This window comes from Camelina sativa, chromosome 16 (assembly GCF_000633955.1).
Source record: "Camelina sativa cultivar DH55 chromosome 16, Cs, whole genome shotgun sequence".
Lineage (NCBI taxonomy): Eukaryota > Viridiplantae > Streptophyta > Magnoliopsida > Brassicales > Brassicaceae > Camelina > Camelina sativa.
This window is the reverse complement of record NC_025700.1, coordinates 17,147,618-17,163,779: the sequence shown is the minus strand read 5'-3', so window position 1 is coordinate 17,163,779 and position 16,162 is coordinate 17,147,618. Positions and strand designations below refer to the sequence as shown.

The 16,162-nt window shown below is 37.4% G+C and overlaps 2 protein-coding genes across 5 annotated transcripts; one reads left to right on the top strand and one right to left on the bottom strand.

Moving 5' to 3' along the window:
• LOC104750871 lies at positions 3,426 to 6,588 on the top strand. 2 transcript variants are annotated; one of them, XM_010472721.1, is made up of 7 exons: positions 3,426 to 3,831; positions 3,916 to 3,996; positions 4,107 to 4,283; positions 4,904 to 5,074; positions 5,151 to 5,363; positions 5,456 to 5,544; positions 5,627 to 6,588. In XM_010472721.1, the coding sequence occupies exons 1-7, from the start codon at positions 3,744 to 3,746 to the stop codon at positions 6,326 to 6,328; spliced, it is 1,521 nt and encodes a 506-aa protein (XP_010471023.1). In that variant the 5' UTR covers positions 3,426 to 3,743; the 3' UTR covers positions 6,329 to 6,588. The 2 variants fall into 2 exon arrangements, with proteins under 2 accessions (XP_010471023.1, XP_010471022.1); XM_010472720.2 differs by having other exon boundaries at positions 3,427 to 3,831; positions 4,101 to 4,283.
• LOC104750870 (putative F-box protein At1g70960) lies at positions 10,886 to 16,005 on the bottom strand. 3 transcript variants are annotated; one of them, XM_019238085.1, is made up of 3 exons: positions 14,235 to 16,005; positions 12,868 to 14,152; positions 10,886 to 12,774 (listed from the first exon to the last, which is right to left on the bottom strand). In XM_019238085.1, the coding sequence occupies exon 1, from the start codon at positions 15,991 to 15,993 to the stop codon at positions 14,884 to 14,886; it is 1,110 nt and encodes a 369-aa protein (XP_019093630.1). In that variant the 5' UTR covers positions 15,994 to 16,005; the 3' UTR covers positions 10,886 to 12,774; positions 12,868 to 14,152; positions 14,235 to 14,883. The 3 variants fall into 3 exon arrangements, with proteins under 3 accessions (XP_019093630.1, XP_019093631.1, XP_019093629.1); XM_019238086.1 differs by having other exon boundaries at positions 10,886 to 14,152; positions 14,235 to 14,608; positions 14,870 to 16,005; XM_019238084.1 differs by having other exon boundaries at positions 10,886 to 14,152.

The following is a 16,162-nucleotide window of genomic DNA, read 5'->3' as shown; positions in this document are numbered from 1 at the left end:
TTAAGTTTTTACCTAAACTACAACAACCACACATTTATCACATTAAAACAACCTACAAACCCTACACCATCGCTACAATAAGTTTGATATTTAAACATTCATCAATGATGACTCGACAAGTATCTATCTAAACAACTACTAACCGTATTTATCACAACCAACAAACAAAAAGCAATCATCAATGACTGACTCGACTATTACCTAATCTAACACCAAATAAATTACTCAACCGTTACTCAAACACTTGATCAAATACACGGTTCATCACTTATGAAAGCTATAAGACCATACCTTTTCACACAATTATTTAAACAAAACACAAAGCAAACATAACACTTTAAGAACATGAAAAGCTACTAATTCATCCCAACACACAACCGCAAACAATATCTTTCAACAACAATTGAAAGCTAGAGTACCATACCTTTTCAAATTAGACAATCCAAACACTGTGTCCACATTGTGAATACCACTCCAAATCAAATCAATTTGACCTCGCACAAAACATGACAAAAGAGTCAATATTAATCACATAGTTACTTATACAATATATAACAAAAAAAAAGACAAACACGAATGACAACGAATCAAAAACAATTAGAAGAGGAAGAGAAAGTAACATTAACACTCTAGCTACGTCCTAATCGATACTCTAATCGGATTAATCCGGACATACATCTAAAACTGTAGCTACGTTTCTCTGCATTGACAACGAATCAACACAATTAGAAGAGGAAGAGAAAGTAACAATAACACTCTAGCTACGTCCTAATCGATACTCTAATCGGATTAATCAGAAATCCTAACAATCAATCGGATTAATCCGAAACCCTAACAATTAAAGACCACACCAAGCTAAAAGAAAAACATGCAACCAATCAGACATGAGAAACGGACCTTCTCCCTCCGATTCGTTAGGGTTTGGACCTCGCCGTTAGCTTCAGGGCACCACCAGAAACAGCCGCCGTCGTTGTCAGATCTAACGGTTTCGCCAATCTGGAAGCCATCGCCTCCGGGTAACCAACAAACAACCAGTTTACGTCGGAAAATTTAATGGAATCGACGTGAATCCATAGATTTCTCCGATTTCATCAAGAGTCGCATCGTCTTTCGCCTTCACAAACGAGAGAGAAGAGAGAGACAGTCGGGAAAGAAAGAGAAAAAGAAATGGGAAAAAAATAACTCGCATTTATATTTACGTACTAACCACTTATGAGACAACACATATCGTTCTTATGGTGTTGCTCGGAATGCTTCCGACAACAACGATTCTCGAGTTCATGGACCATTTATGTGTTTTTTATTATTTATTTGGGCCTAAATACAAAAGCAATCCAGTGAAAAACGTCCAGTAATCATGCTCTAAGTCTCGCTTTCACATTTTTGGTTAAGCAAATCAACATGATAATGGTGGTCAAGTGGAAATATATTTAAGAAGAAAGAAAAGAAAAAAATGAAACGAAGTATAATGTTTGAGACAATATTTTATGTTATCTTTCAAATAAAGTTTTTTCAGTAGATCAGTCAGGTCAGCAGTGAAAAAAAAAAGATTAAAGAGGTAAAAAAAACAAAACAAGAAAGTGAATTTACAAAATAAAAATAGGTAAGAAGACTGAAGGCAGCGCGAAACAAGGATTTTGGTGCGAGAATATATGCACTGTTTGACTCACTCTAGTCGTAGTCTAATTACGATTTTGCTCCCATATTTTAAAAAGTTCATTAAATAATCCCTAACTAAAATAAAATAGACAGACACGTTAGCCCTCGTACACGTGACGTACTCCAAATGGATCTTGAATGACACGTGTATTTCTTTTATTGGATGTCTTGGTTTGCCAGAGTTAGTGGCTCCTGAGGCCCATTCAAAGAAAAAAGCTATAGCAAAAAAAAAAAAAAAACATACAATTAAGTTAATTTTCAAAATCTATAAAATTTACTGTATGTTACAATTAATACAACCATATCTAAAATCGGATATAATGATTTTGTAGAATCTTAATTTGAATAATATTTTGTTTTTGAGTAGTTTTTACTAATTTGTATGAATTCAACAAAAGTACATGTTATAAACATTTAAGCAAAACCAAACATATAACAAAATTATCAGTATCGTTTAGAATTTTAATATTTTTTTATAGAATTATAGAATGGATATATGTATATAATGACATGTATATCCTATACCACCTTTTTGGTTGGGTGAATTCTCGTATAACCTTTTACAATTTAGGGGATTTTTCAAAAATAATCCTTTAAGTATCTTATTTTAAAAAACATATTTTCATATTATTAATTTTTAAAAGTGTTTATTTTTTATGAATAAAATGACTAAATTCTAATTTCTAAATTCCAGATACTAAACTCTAACTTTCAAAATTATTCTCTTAAATGTAAAATAGAGCAGCTAAACCTTAAAAAAATTTAAAAATTAGTTTAACATAATGTAATTGTGTACAAAATCATAAAAAAGAAAATATTCAAAAAATGGATATTTTTGAAAAGAAGTATTTTTGAAAATGGACATTTCTAACAAATTCAATCTAATACAAAGTTTAGTTGTTAAAATGTATGTTCTTAAAATATTATCTAAACCATAAAAGATGAATAAAGCTCCATACTGTTGGCGTTGGGTTTCGCCACATATGGGCCCAAGAGATGAAGTTCGTTGAGGAAACTGTAAGAAATTTGAGACAAGCCTGCGAGAGGCCTAGTAAGAATGCGTCGGTTGAAGTGGATTCCGAATCAAATAAAAAGGAGGAGCTCAGAGTGGTTAAGAAGATCTCGGAGCAATGAGGCAAGATTAGAGGAGGAAATCCAGGATGTCGTTCAATCATTCTGTTTGGCTTTATAATCGACATCGCTAGTTAGAGAAAGACTAATTTTTGTAACCCGAATTTTGACTAAGAAATAGAGAAAACAAATCCAGTTCATCATTCTTGCTTTTGTATCGATTTTCATCTAGAGCCTACTCCAAAACCCTTATTAATTCAACCAAGATATTTGATTGTTGTCTTTCCAGTCAACACATACCATAAACTTTCATACTAAAAAGCTACTACGATCTTTACCCCAAAAAAAAGTAGTGTATATATATGATATAAAACATTTGTACTTCTTCTGTAGTTGTAGAATATATTCCATCACATAAATTTGGTAAGAGCAGACCTTTTTTTTTTTTCTTTTTTCTCTTTTTATAACCTACAATATAAAAGCTGATCATATACACACATAAACTAAACTAATTTAACCACTACGTCCAGAGAATATATTTTCGAGTTTTATTCTTTATAAACTCAATAAAGTTAAGTTTTGATATTTGCTAAATTAATTAAACAAACAACGTAACTAAATTAATCACCAACCCATACACAAAAAATAAAATAAAAGTAACGACGTTGATCGTATCAAATGGAGATGAGTCTCTCTCTCTCTCTGTCTCCTTCTAAAATAAAACCTTTCCCCTTTCCTTTTTTTTCTCTCACTCTCTTCACTCTTTTTTGCTTATCAACAAACAAACTCTGCAAAAAAACTCTAACCTCTCCTCTGTTCTCTCTCTCTCTCTCTCTCTTTCATCAAAGTTTAAATCTTTGCATTGTCCGCCATTTATTTATGCTTCTACCAATCTTTACTCTTTTGCCCCCAATAAGAATCTGTGTATGAAGCTAGGGTTCTTACTTTTTTCCTCTGCCGCTTCTTCTCAAGTTTAAAAATTGTATCTTTCTTTTTTTCCAAAATCAAATCAAATGGGTAGAAACTTTCTTGTTCTGAGTATTCTCATTCTACTTCTTTCTGGATTTGTATCTTCAGCTCCTTCAGCTAATTCTCCTGCAAGTAAGTGTTGTAAATGTAATCACCTTAGCTTCTTCTTTGCTTAATTGTTTCAAACTCTTACGATTTTTTTCTTTTTGGCCGCAGAGATTGTAAGTGGGTTCATCTCAAATCATGGCTCTTCACTAATGAAATGGTTATGGTCACTTAAAACCACCACCAAAACAAGTTCGAATCTTTCCCCTTTTCTGATCATAAAGCTTGCTTTTTTAATTTTTTGAAATCTTCAAGATTAGGTTTTTTTAACAGTAAAGGTTTCTCCTTTTTTTTAGAATCAGCTATTGCGACTAGATCGATGGTGAAATTCGAAAATGGGTATTCAGTAGAGACGGTGTTCGATGGAAGCAAACTCGGTATTGAACCGTATTCGATTGAAGTCTTACCTAACGGGGAGCTACTTATTCTGGATTCTGAGAATAGTAACATCTACAAGATCTCATCTTCTCTTTCACTATGTAAGTTTTCAATTGTTTTGTTTTTTAGAGTTTCTTTTAATAAAATCAGTTTCTAGGTTTGTGTCAGAAGACTTTTTTTTTAATATTGATTTGAAGTGATTCTATATGATTTTGATGATGTTGAGACCACGCTTGTTCTTTGACATCACCTAAAACTGAATGCACATGGCACTGTGTGTGTACAAAGATGCTACATATGGCAATTGATAGATTTTTTTTTTCTTTTTGGTACTTCAAATTGTAAAAATTCCAGTCTTTGAGCTATATTACTATTTTATGGAGATGATTTTGCTGTATCTTTGTCGTATCTGGGATGAGTTTGTCGGGGATGATATCAGTATAATAGTACTTTTTCACTTTGTTTGCTGAATCTGACTTTTTCAAAAGATGAGATCTAAAACAAAAAGTGTTTCTCTATGGAAATGGTCAAGAATAGAAACTATGCTTTACTTAAAAAACCTGCAGCTCAAACTGGTTTGTATGTCATTAGAAAGTGAAAATGAAAACTTTGTTTCTTTCTCTGCATATAAGCTGCATTTTCAAGACTCTAACTACTTGGTTGAGTTCTTCACTTTTTGAAATGTTCTATCTGAATTTTAGTTATATGGAAACATTTGCAGATAGCAGGCCAAGACTGGTTACTGGCTCCCCTGAAGGATATCCGGGTCATGTAGACGGGAGATTACGTGATGCGAAGCTGAATCATCCTAAAGGGCTTACGGTTGATGACAGAGGAAACATATATGTGGCTGACACTGTGAATAATGCTATCAGGAAGATTAGTGAAGGAGGTAAGAGAGTTTGTTTAGGGAGTTTGGTGATGAATTCATTTGTTTCTTGTACTGAGTTTAAAAACTTGCATTGTAGGAGTTACAACAATTGCTGGGGGTAAGTCAGTCAGAAATGGAGGGCATGTAGATGGACCAAGTGAAGATGCAAAGTTTTCAGACGATTTTGATGTTGTTTATGTTGGAAGTAGTTGTTCCCTTCTCGTTATTGACCGAGGAAACAAAGCCATCAGAGAAATTCAACTCCATTTCGACGACTGTGCTTATCAGTATGGAAGCGGGTTTCCTCTTGGTAAACTTTGCCTAAATACCAACCCTCTTTCTTTCTGTTTCTTGTAGTTAAATTCTTTGAATAACCAGTCTCTGAATTCAAACGTATTGCAGGAATTGCGGTTCTCGTAGCTGCAGGTTTCTTTGGTTATATGCTGGCTCTATTGCAACGAAGAGTCGGTTCTATCGTGTCTTCTCATAACGTACATGTTTTATGTCTTACCTAAAACATCCCAAACATTACCTTTTTCTTTTGCTAATACTATTCAAACCTTTCATGTACAGGATCAAGAAATGTTCGAAATGGATCCTGATCAAAAGCCTACTAAACCATCCAGACCATCTCTGATTCCAAACGGAGATGAGCAACAAGAGAAACAAGAGGAAACCTTTGTGGTGTCCTTGGGAAAACTCGTTTCAAATGCTTGGGATTCTGTTATGGAGATTCTAAAAATAAAGCAGACAGGAGGAACCAGTTATCAGCAATACCAAGGGATGACAAAGCAGTCTGCTGTATATAACACAACAACTCCATGGCCGATTCAAGAGAGCTTTGTGATTCCAGAAGAAGACGAACCTCCTCCCGTTGAACCAAGGAACCCAACTCCAAGAAAAACTTATGCTTTTATGTCCAAAGATGCAGAGAAAATGCAGCAGCTGCGTCAGAGCCGTGCGTTTTACAGTAGCTGGGACGCTGAATTCCCCAATCAGCAACAGCAGCAAAAGCAGCACCAGAAGCAGCAGCAGCATCGAAGGCATTACTCATCGATCCCACACACTTATTATGAGCAGGACAGTGAGAAAACTAATGAAGTATTCTTTGGAGCAGTCCAAGAACAGAGCAGCAAGCGTGTGGCTAAGCCTAAGCCTAAGGCTATAGAGTCTGGAGATCAGATGAATAATAATAATAATAATAATACTCAACAGAATCTCCACTACAGAGCTCATTCTGTTAGTTACCCATATGGATACTATCCATATACATGAAAAGTCTCAGGTTTTGAGAGTGGGAAAACCAGTCTTCCTTGATAAGATTATGCTGGGAATTTAGAAGTTTTTGGGTATAGGTGGGTATTTTGAGATTTCATTGCGAGGGAATGAGAAATTTTTAAGATTATGCTCTTTGTCTTGTAAGAAAAGTCTCATACTTTGATTGTATTGGGGAATATATTATATGAAGAAAATATAAAAGTGGTTATGTAACTTAGGCTTTGAATTGAAGAATCAAATGTCATGAACTTGTTGTATACAGCATTGTTAAACAAGCGCCAACATTAGGTTTCACGAAGACAATTGGAGATGGCAAGAGAACGAGAGTTTGTCTCAATAAGTGGATATTAGAGGATTTTCCAAGGCAACCCTTCAATAAGGAAATGAATATTGACTTGAATTTAACGGTTTCCTCTCTCATAACGCATACTAGTTTTTAGAATACTGTAAAACCTCTATAAATTAATACTTGGTAAATTAATAATTTCTATAAATTAATAAATTTCTTCGGTCCCAAGTTGGGGCTAGTGTAATTTTGGACGTTATTCGATAAAATAATAAATTAATAACTTTTTTAAAAATCCCATATAAAAATATGGTCTCATCAATATCATAAATTAATAATCAAATAAACTAATATATATATATATATATATATCTAAGAATATTTAGTAAAATATGAATATATTGTTGTTTGTTCGTTCTTGAATTTGCATTCTTGTTGGAGAGCATCTCTAATCTCTCTGACTGCATCAAAAACTTCTGGTGTTGTGTTCTCAAATCGCATCAAAAAATTGTAGAGAGTTCTTGACGCGATAATTGCTTCCTTATGTGTAATTGGTTCTAAAGGTATCGTCATATATTCTTCAACTTCATCATCACCTTGAAAAATAGTAGCAGCAATTTCTTCTAAACTCTGAATTTCTGATAAAAATCCTCTTCATAAATTAATATTTTATTAATTTATTGATAAATTAATAATTATTAATTTATCGATAAATTAAAACCTCTATAAATTAATAAAATTTCATGGTCCCAATCTTATTAATTTATAGAGGTTCTACTGTATTCAGAAATTGCAGGAACTGTTTCCACCGGGTGATGTCTCTCGAATTAGATCATTTCCACCGGAACAAAGTTTACATGATAGGTTTATCTGGGCGTTCACACAGAATGGAAGGTATTCGGTACAAAGTGGAAGTTGGCTTCTTACACGGAAGGCATAAAATTCAGCTCCTATATCAGATGCTGAAGTGGAGTTGAATAAGGTCAAACAGAGAATTTGGTCTATAACCACCGAACCAAAGATCCAAATGTTTTTATGGAGAGCTCTATCAGGTGCTTTAGCGGTAGCTCAGTGCATGTGCCATCAGGGGCTCCAAGTTATATGGTATGTAAGGAATGTCAGGTTGAGGAGGAAACTATCTCTCATGCTTTTTGGTTGCTCGTTAGCAGTTGGAGTTTGGAATGCAACTCCATTATCATTACCTTCCCAAGGTTTCTCACTCTCAATCTTGGAGAATATAGATTATATGCTGTTATTAACAGACCAAGGTGGGATCCCGAAGCAGTTTCGACAGGCAAATTCCTTGGATCCTGTGGGGAATCTGGAAAGCACGAAACTCTGTTATTTTCGCTCAGAGGGCTCAGGATCCGCATGTCCTTCTTGCTACAGCTATAGCAGACTCAGAGGAATGTCTTAAACAACAGAGTCTCACATTTGAAGCGATTGATCTTACAGATCGTACAAGGGTCAAGGAATCACATCGTTGGTTTAAACCGAGGTTAGGTATATTAAAATGCAATGTTCACTCTACTTGGCTGAATGATTCTTATTTTTTTGGTGGAGCCTGGATTTTGCCCAACCATAATGGGGATGTCCTCTACCATGCGAGAGATGCCTTTTTGCCATGAATAAACCGAATATCTGCAGAATTAAATTGCATCGGCTGGTGTCTTCAAAGCTTATGTGATCTTAATATAACCAGTTGTGAAGTATGGACAGACTGCCAAGCGGCCGTAGCAGCTCTCGAAACGCCGCTTGACTGGTCAAAATACCGTTCAGAGGTGGAAAGAATCACTAGAGTATTATGGGGGAGGTTTCTTTTAAGCTCTCTTCACTGAAAGCTAATTGCTTGGCTAGGGATAGCTTCGAGTGTTACACGAGATGGACGGCTCACCTCATATTTAGCTTTAGGTGGTCCGGCGTGGTTACAGAACTTGATTGAGCGAGATAAGCAGGATGGAGGCTGAGGTTTTTCTTCTCTAATGTTTGCCCTTTAATTCTTTGTTTCTCACTAGTTTAGTGTTTTATTCTGTTTCTTCTTGTCAAACTCTTCTATTATTATATATGATTCCAGCGTTAAAAAATAATATATATATATATATTCTTATAAATATGATGTCAAAGTATATTGATTGGTTGTGCGGAACTATATTTTTTTTTTATTAATGCAAATTGTCGAATATAATTATAGTTATTCAATAAAAGTATATATATATATATATATATATATATATATATATATATATCAAATTTCTTTTGTTAAGTGATGTATAATATATTTTTTTTAACATTTTTTTACAATTATTTTTTTTTTAATTTTTCGGTAACACTCGCCATCTCTTGCATATACTTTTTTTTTTTACATTCTACTATTTCATTTATAATATATTGATTATAGAGACATATCATAACTATTTTGGTGGTGAAAATGGGAGGAAAAAGCAAGAAACCTCAATCTTCTTCTTTTAAGGTCCACACACGATACACATTTTATTGTTAAGGTTTTGTCTTTGAGAACTAACTAAGAATTCCAGAGAATTTTAATGGAATTTTATTAATTTGGTTCCCTTTGTGATGCATTATTGGTGTTATGGATATGATGAGCATTATTGGTGTTATGGTCAATATTGTTGATACTTGTTATATTTGTATGAATTCTGAAATTCTCAAATTCTCAAATTGGAGTTCATGGATATGGTGAATGTTCATTGAGAATTTTGCAAGTGGTTGTGTTTGATCAATAAGAGCTCCACTTACAGTTTTACCATTGGAGAGGGATCATTGTAATTAACTTTATAAAGTTTCTTATTTTTAAAAAATACAAAATTTATTGTTAAAAAATTTAAGAGCCAAAAAATAACATACTACCAATAAAGATGGTCTTATGGACAAAGTTTTATCTCCGTGTTTTGGTCAATCATTCGTCAACGTAGCTTACAAATTAATAATAGGGGGATATACCCAAACCAAATGTGTTATATAAACAAGCTTTTATTTCATCAAAGGCTCACAATGGCCAGAGAAACAGAGTAAAAACGTCACTAACGTAACGTTTACTGTTTACATATGAATGAAACAAACATTATTAGTTTATTATTTAGCATAAATAAAAGATCAAATGACAATAGACATGAAAACGAACAATCCCAATAAGATTATAGTATTATTAGTCGAGAGATAAAATTATTATTTAGCACCAAACAAACCAGTTTCGGATACTCAACGGACGACTCGACCACCGACTCTCTTGTTCCTTTAGATAAGCATAGGAGTATCAACATGATCCAAGTATCATCTAAGACAATTACTCCACCCCTCTGCTTGCATCTTAAATTGTCTCAGATCGTCTGTCTCTGGATCGTAATAGTAAACACGGATTGATATTTCTGTAGAGGAGAATCCATTGGACCCTCACAAAGCCCAAGTCCAAGCGCAAGTCCAATCATCCTGTTTGATTCCACACAAAGAGACAAACGCTCAACGGTCGTCGAAACAGAGTATGGTCTGTACGGAGAAGACGACACTAGTTCCTCTCCACGACAAATTCAAACCTCTGGAACCTTCAATTACTGGTGACTCATCAATGACAGCTGGTGATTAAAGATAAGGTTGCTTTTCATAGGATTCTAGATTGTTCCATATTTGTATATAAAAGAACTTGTAAAAACCTAAGAGATGAAGGAAGAAAAATATCAGTTTTTCACAAACCCTCTCCGCCGTCTCTAAGTCCTTTCATGGTATCAGAGCCTCTGTAAGCCCTAACAGGTGAAACAATGGCTGCTACCTACCCATTTCCTGAAAATGTTCATGTCACCAGCTCAGTCACTCTGAAGCTAACAGACAACAATTACCTTTTGTGGAAAACACAGTTTGAATCTCTCTGGTCCAGTCAAAAGCTTATCGGCTTTGTTAATGGTGCCGTCAGAGTGCCATCTCAGACTCGTCTTGTTGTCAATGGTGAAGTCACCAACGAAGTCTCCAATCCCCAGTATGAATCATGGTTCTGCACCGACCAACTTGTCCGTTCGTGGTTATTTGGTACGTTGTCAGAGGAAGTCCTAAGTCCTCTGTCATGTTCACAGTTTGTCCACCTCTTGAGAGATCTGGACATCCCTTGCTGAAAACTTCAACAAAAGCAGTGTGGCTCGTGACTTCTCTCTACGCCACAGTCTCCAGCTGCTCTCAAAGAAAGATAAGTCTCTCTCAACCTATTGTCATGAGTTTAAGACTATATGTGATTCCTTGAGCTCGATAGGCAAACCGGTAGATGAGTCCATGAAGATCTTCGGTTTCCTAAATGGTTTAGGTCGTGAATATGACTCTATCGCAACAGTGATACAGAACTCCTTGAGCAAGTTACCCGCTCCAACCTTCAATGATGTTATCACTGAGGTTCAGGGATTTGACAGCAAATTGCAGTCTTATGAAGATATGAATGCTGTCACACCACACTTAGCGTTCATGACTTACAAAACAAACCCATGTGCTCCTCAGTTTGCTCCAAGTCAGAGAGGTCGTGGACTTTTTGGTCAGAATCGAGGCAGGGGAGGCTATACCACAAGAGGTCGAGTGTTCCCACAACATCAAAGTGGCTCTACAACGCAGGGAGAGAGACCTGTGCGCCAAATTTGTGGTCGAGTCGGTCATACAACTCTGAAATGCTACAATCGTTTTGACAACAATTACCAAAGTGAAGCAATGAATCAAGTCTTCTCCTCTCTGCGTGTGGCTGATGAAAGTGGCAGAGAATGGCATCCAGACTCTGGTGCTACTGCTCATGTCACCACATCAACCTCTGGTCTTCAGGAATCAACACCATATGAGCGAAACAATGCTGTGATGGTTGGAGATGGTGCCTACCTGCCTATCACACATATCGGTTCCACTGTTATCTCCACCACTAAAGGTACCATTCCACTCAATGAGGTGTTAGTGTGTCCTGATATGAAAAAACCTCTTCTGTCAGTGTCCAAATTCTGTGATGATTACCCGTGTGGTGTGTTCTTTGACTCTAACAAGGTTTATATAATCGATTTGACCACTCAAAAAGTGGTGGCAAAGGGTCCTCGTAAGGAAGCCCTTTATGTGTTGCAGAATCAGGAGTGTGTAGCGTTATACTCAAACCGCCAATGTGGAGCTGATTTGGATACTTGGCATTGTAGATTAGGACACTCCAACTCCAAGATTCTACAACACCTTCAGAGCAGCAAGGAGATAGAAGTCAATAAGAGCAGAATGTCCCCTGTTTGTGAGCCTTGCCAGATGGGGAAGAGTACTAAGTTGCAGTTTTTTTCTTCTGATTCTAGAGCTTTAAGCCCCCTAGATCGAATCCATTGTGATCTTTGGGGTCCTTCACCTATTGTATCGAACCAAGGATTCAAATTTTATGCAGTTTTTGTTGATGATCACTCTCGCTTCTCTTGGTTCTATCCCCTGCGTTTGAAATCAGAATTTCTATCTGTCTTTACTGCATTTCAAAAGCTTGTTGAGAATCAATACAATACTAAAATAAAGGTGTTTCAAAGTGATGGTGGGGCAGAGTTTACAAGCAATGCGTTGAGAGCTCACTTGGCAGAACATGGGATTAAACATCAGATATCCTACCCCTACACTCCTCAACAGAATGGAGTTGCAGAGAGAAAGCATATACATCTGGTGGAGCTTGGCTTATCTATGTTATTTCACAGTCACATCCCTCTCAGATACTGGTTAGAAGCTTTTTTCACTGCCAACTATCTTATAAATCTTGTCCCATCATCAGTACTCAACAACTTCAGTCCTCATGAAGTGCTTCTCTAACAAAAGGTAGATTACTCCTTCCACAGAGTTTTTGGCTCTGCTTGCTACCCATTTCTAAGACCATTGGCAGAAACAAAGTTTGATCCAAGGTCCTTACAATGTGTGTTTATGGGATATTGCAATCAATACAAGGGTTATCGTTGTTTATATCTTCCAACGGGAAAGGTTTACATCACTCGTCATGTTATCTTTGATGAAAACATTTTTCCGTTCAATGACAAGTTTAAACATCTGTCTCCACCGTACCAGACACCGCTGCTACAAGCTTGGAAAGCCTCATAACCATTAATCACACCAGAAGACACACCTGCTGTACAACTTCTTCTGAAACCAGCTCTCGAACCTTCACCTATTCAAGCTGCAGAACAGATAACACCCACACCTGAGTATGAGAATTTGACTCATGAATCCGAGTCCGACTCTGACATCAGTGATAATGAAGCAGTAGTACCTGATCCAATCCTGCCAGACAATACGCATCATATGACAACACGGCGAAAGGACGGTATCCAAAAACCAAATCCAAGGTACATTTTACTTGCATCCAAATTCACTACTGACGAACCAAAGAGCATTGTATCAGCAATGAAACATCCAGGGTGGAACGGAGCAATAGTGGATGAGATATGACGCATACACATGCTCCACACATGGACTTTGGTTCCTCCCACTGAAGATATGATGCATACACATGCTCCACACATATTGTCATCCAAATGGGTATTCAAAACGAAGCAAAAACCTAATGGAACTGTACACAAGCTAAAAGCTAGGCTTGTTGGCAAATGATTTGATCAAGAGGAAGGTCTTGATTATCTTGAGACATTCAGTCCAATTGTTCGGACAACAACAATAAGGCTAGTCTTAGATACTGCAGTCAACAACGACTGGCCTATCAAGCAGCTAGACGTCTCCAACGCGTTCCTTCATGGTGAGCTACAAGAGCTAGTCTACATGTATCAACCGTCTGGATTCATTAATCCAGAGAAACCAGATCATGTCTGTTGTCTTACAAAAGCTCTATATGGACTGAAACAAGCACCAAGGGCATGGTTTGACACTTTCAGCAACTTTCTAATTGATTTTGGCTTTGAGTGCAACACCTCTGATCCGTCACTGTTCGTCTGCAACCAAAACAATAAGACGTTAGTGCCCCTCCTATACGTTGATGACATTCTGCTTACTGGCAATGATTGTAATCTACTGGCGACACTCCTCAAAGCTCTGAACAATCGGTTTGACATGAAGGATCTAGGCCCCCCCCCCCAGTTACTTTCTTGGAATAGAGTTTGAAGCCTACAAGAATGGGTTGTTTCTACATCAAAAGGCCTATGCTTCAGACATTCTCCATCAGGCTGGCATGACAGACTGCAATCCAATGCCGACCCCTCTACCGCAACAAATTGAGAAGCTTGATGTCACTCCGTTTGCTGAACCAACGTACTTTCGTAGCCTAGCAGGGAAGCTCCAATACTTGACAATCACCAGACCAGACCTCCAATATGCGGTGAACTTTATTTGTCAGAGAATCCATGCTCCAACAAATTCGGACTTCACATTACTCAAAAGGATACTCCGATATATAAAAGGTATTCTCAACCTTGGTATGCCAATACAAAAGCACAACCACCCCTCTCTGTCCGCCTTCTGTGATAGCGATTATGCTGGATGCAAAGACACAAGAAGGTCAACAACTGGTTTCTGCATTCTACTGGGATCCACCCTAGTCTCCTAGTCTGCAAAAAGACAGAAAACAGTCTCAAACTCCTCGACAGAGTCAGAGTATAGAGCCTTATCAGTAGTCGCTCGTGAGCTTACCTAGATCTCCTCTCTGCTGCGTGACCTCGGTATTACCTAGTATCACCCCACTAGAGTCTTCTGTGACAATTTGTCTGCAGTATACCTCTCTGCTACTCCAGCTCTGCACAACCGAACAAAACACTTCGACAAGGACTTTCACTACATCAGAGAACGAGTAGCCTTGGGGCTAATCGAAACACATCACATCCCAGCAACTCTTCAGCTCGCTGACATTCTCACCAAGCCATTGCCACGACCGTCTTTTTGGATCTTCGCGGCAAACTTGGTGTTTCAGCTCCATTCGCTGCTTCCACCCCAAGTTTGAGGGAGAGTGTAGAGGAGAATCCAGTAGACCCTCACAAAGCCCAAGTCCAAGCCCAAGCCCAATCATCCTGTTTGATTCCACACAAAGAGACAAACGCTCAATGGTCGTCGAAACAGAGTAAGGTCTGTACGGAGAAGACGACACTGGTTCCTCTCCATGACAAATTCAAACCTCTAGAACCTTCAATTACTGGTGACTCATCAATGACAGCTCGTGATTAAAGATAAGGTTGCTTTTCATAGAATTCTAGATTGTTCCATATTTGTATATAAAAGAACTTGTAAAAACCTAAGAGATGAAGGAAGAAAAGAATCAGTTTTTCACAAACCCTCTCTGCTGTCTCTAAGTCCTTTCAATTTCGCCATCATTCTTGCACGAATAGCGCTTCATTGAGAAAACAAGTTTTCCTGTTCTGGTGGTACCTCTGAAAAAATACAGCTTAGGCTCATCAACTACTTTTCTAAAAAGAGGGATCTCAATGCAGTTCATTGACCAGGTTCCTGCGACTTCATTTCTAACCCATATGCTAAAGAATTTATTCCAATTCCACTCGTACGAAAACAAATCTAAAAATTGATAGTCATTCACTAAGGCAACCGCACCATTGTAATTCACCAGTTCCCAACCACGATCATCCATGCAATCCGACACATCCCAACCATCCTCAATGTTCATGTCCGCATGTAACTCAATGACACTAAACTCTTCAGACCTCAGGTTGAACATCATTACCAGACCTCTGCCAGTACTGGACCTAGCTCGATAGTACAAAACTCCTTCTTTGCATAGTCCTTGCGCAGTAGGAGTTGGAGAATGCTGATGCTCACATTGGATCCGTCTCCAAGATGCTTCGTTCGTTCCTATCGTGAAAACATGTTGTTCTTCCTTGGTTACTTCTGCTATGCATAACACCTTGTACACATCCGTGAGTTCATCGTATCCGAAGAAAAACATTAGGGGTGCGCTTTTGTTAGGCAGTGGGATCTCAGCTACATGCTTACGTTTGTTCGTACCCGGATTGAAAATCATAAACTCTGTGTTTAAACGAAGGCATATCAAACCTCGGACGGGTGAAGAAGCCACGTGTCCTGGGTCTGGAGAAAGAAGCACTTGTTGCTCACCAGAAGACAACAATGGTTCCTCTTCTTGATAAGCAGACTGAAACAACACCTCACTTATGGGTCTGGATGTCCACACTTTGTACGCCGTGGTTCTTTGATATTGATAGACCACGAAGAACAATCGAGGCTTTGTCGTCGATCGGCTCAAGGAAAGCTTTATGAATTCTTTTGTGCGGATAAGAGAAGCCCATTTCTTTGAGGTGCAGATGCATTTCACCAAGGTTTTCAGAGGCAAACGTGACAGTATCTCCGTTTGTATATCTAAAGGAAGTTCTTCGAAACTTGTCTCACTCACAGCCATTTCTCTTCTTTTGTTTTGAACATTCTCCATTTTTCTCTCTTCTTCTCTCTAATGATAATTAAATGTGGTTGGTGACGAAAAACACAGATGTATGTGATGTATTTATAGAGGAATGATTCTGATCAAGGCTTTGTTACCAACGTTGTGAGAGGGTGACTTTAGTTTAACTTGTTGATTAAGTTTGATTTCATTGCTTTAC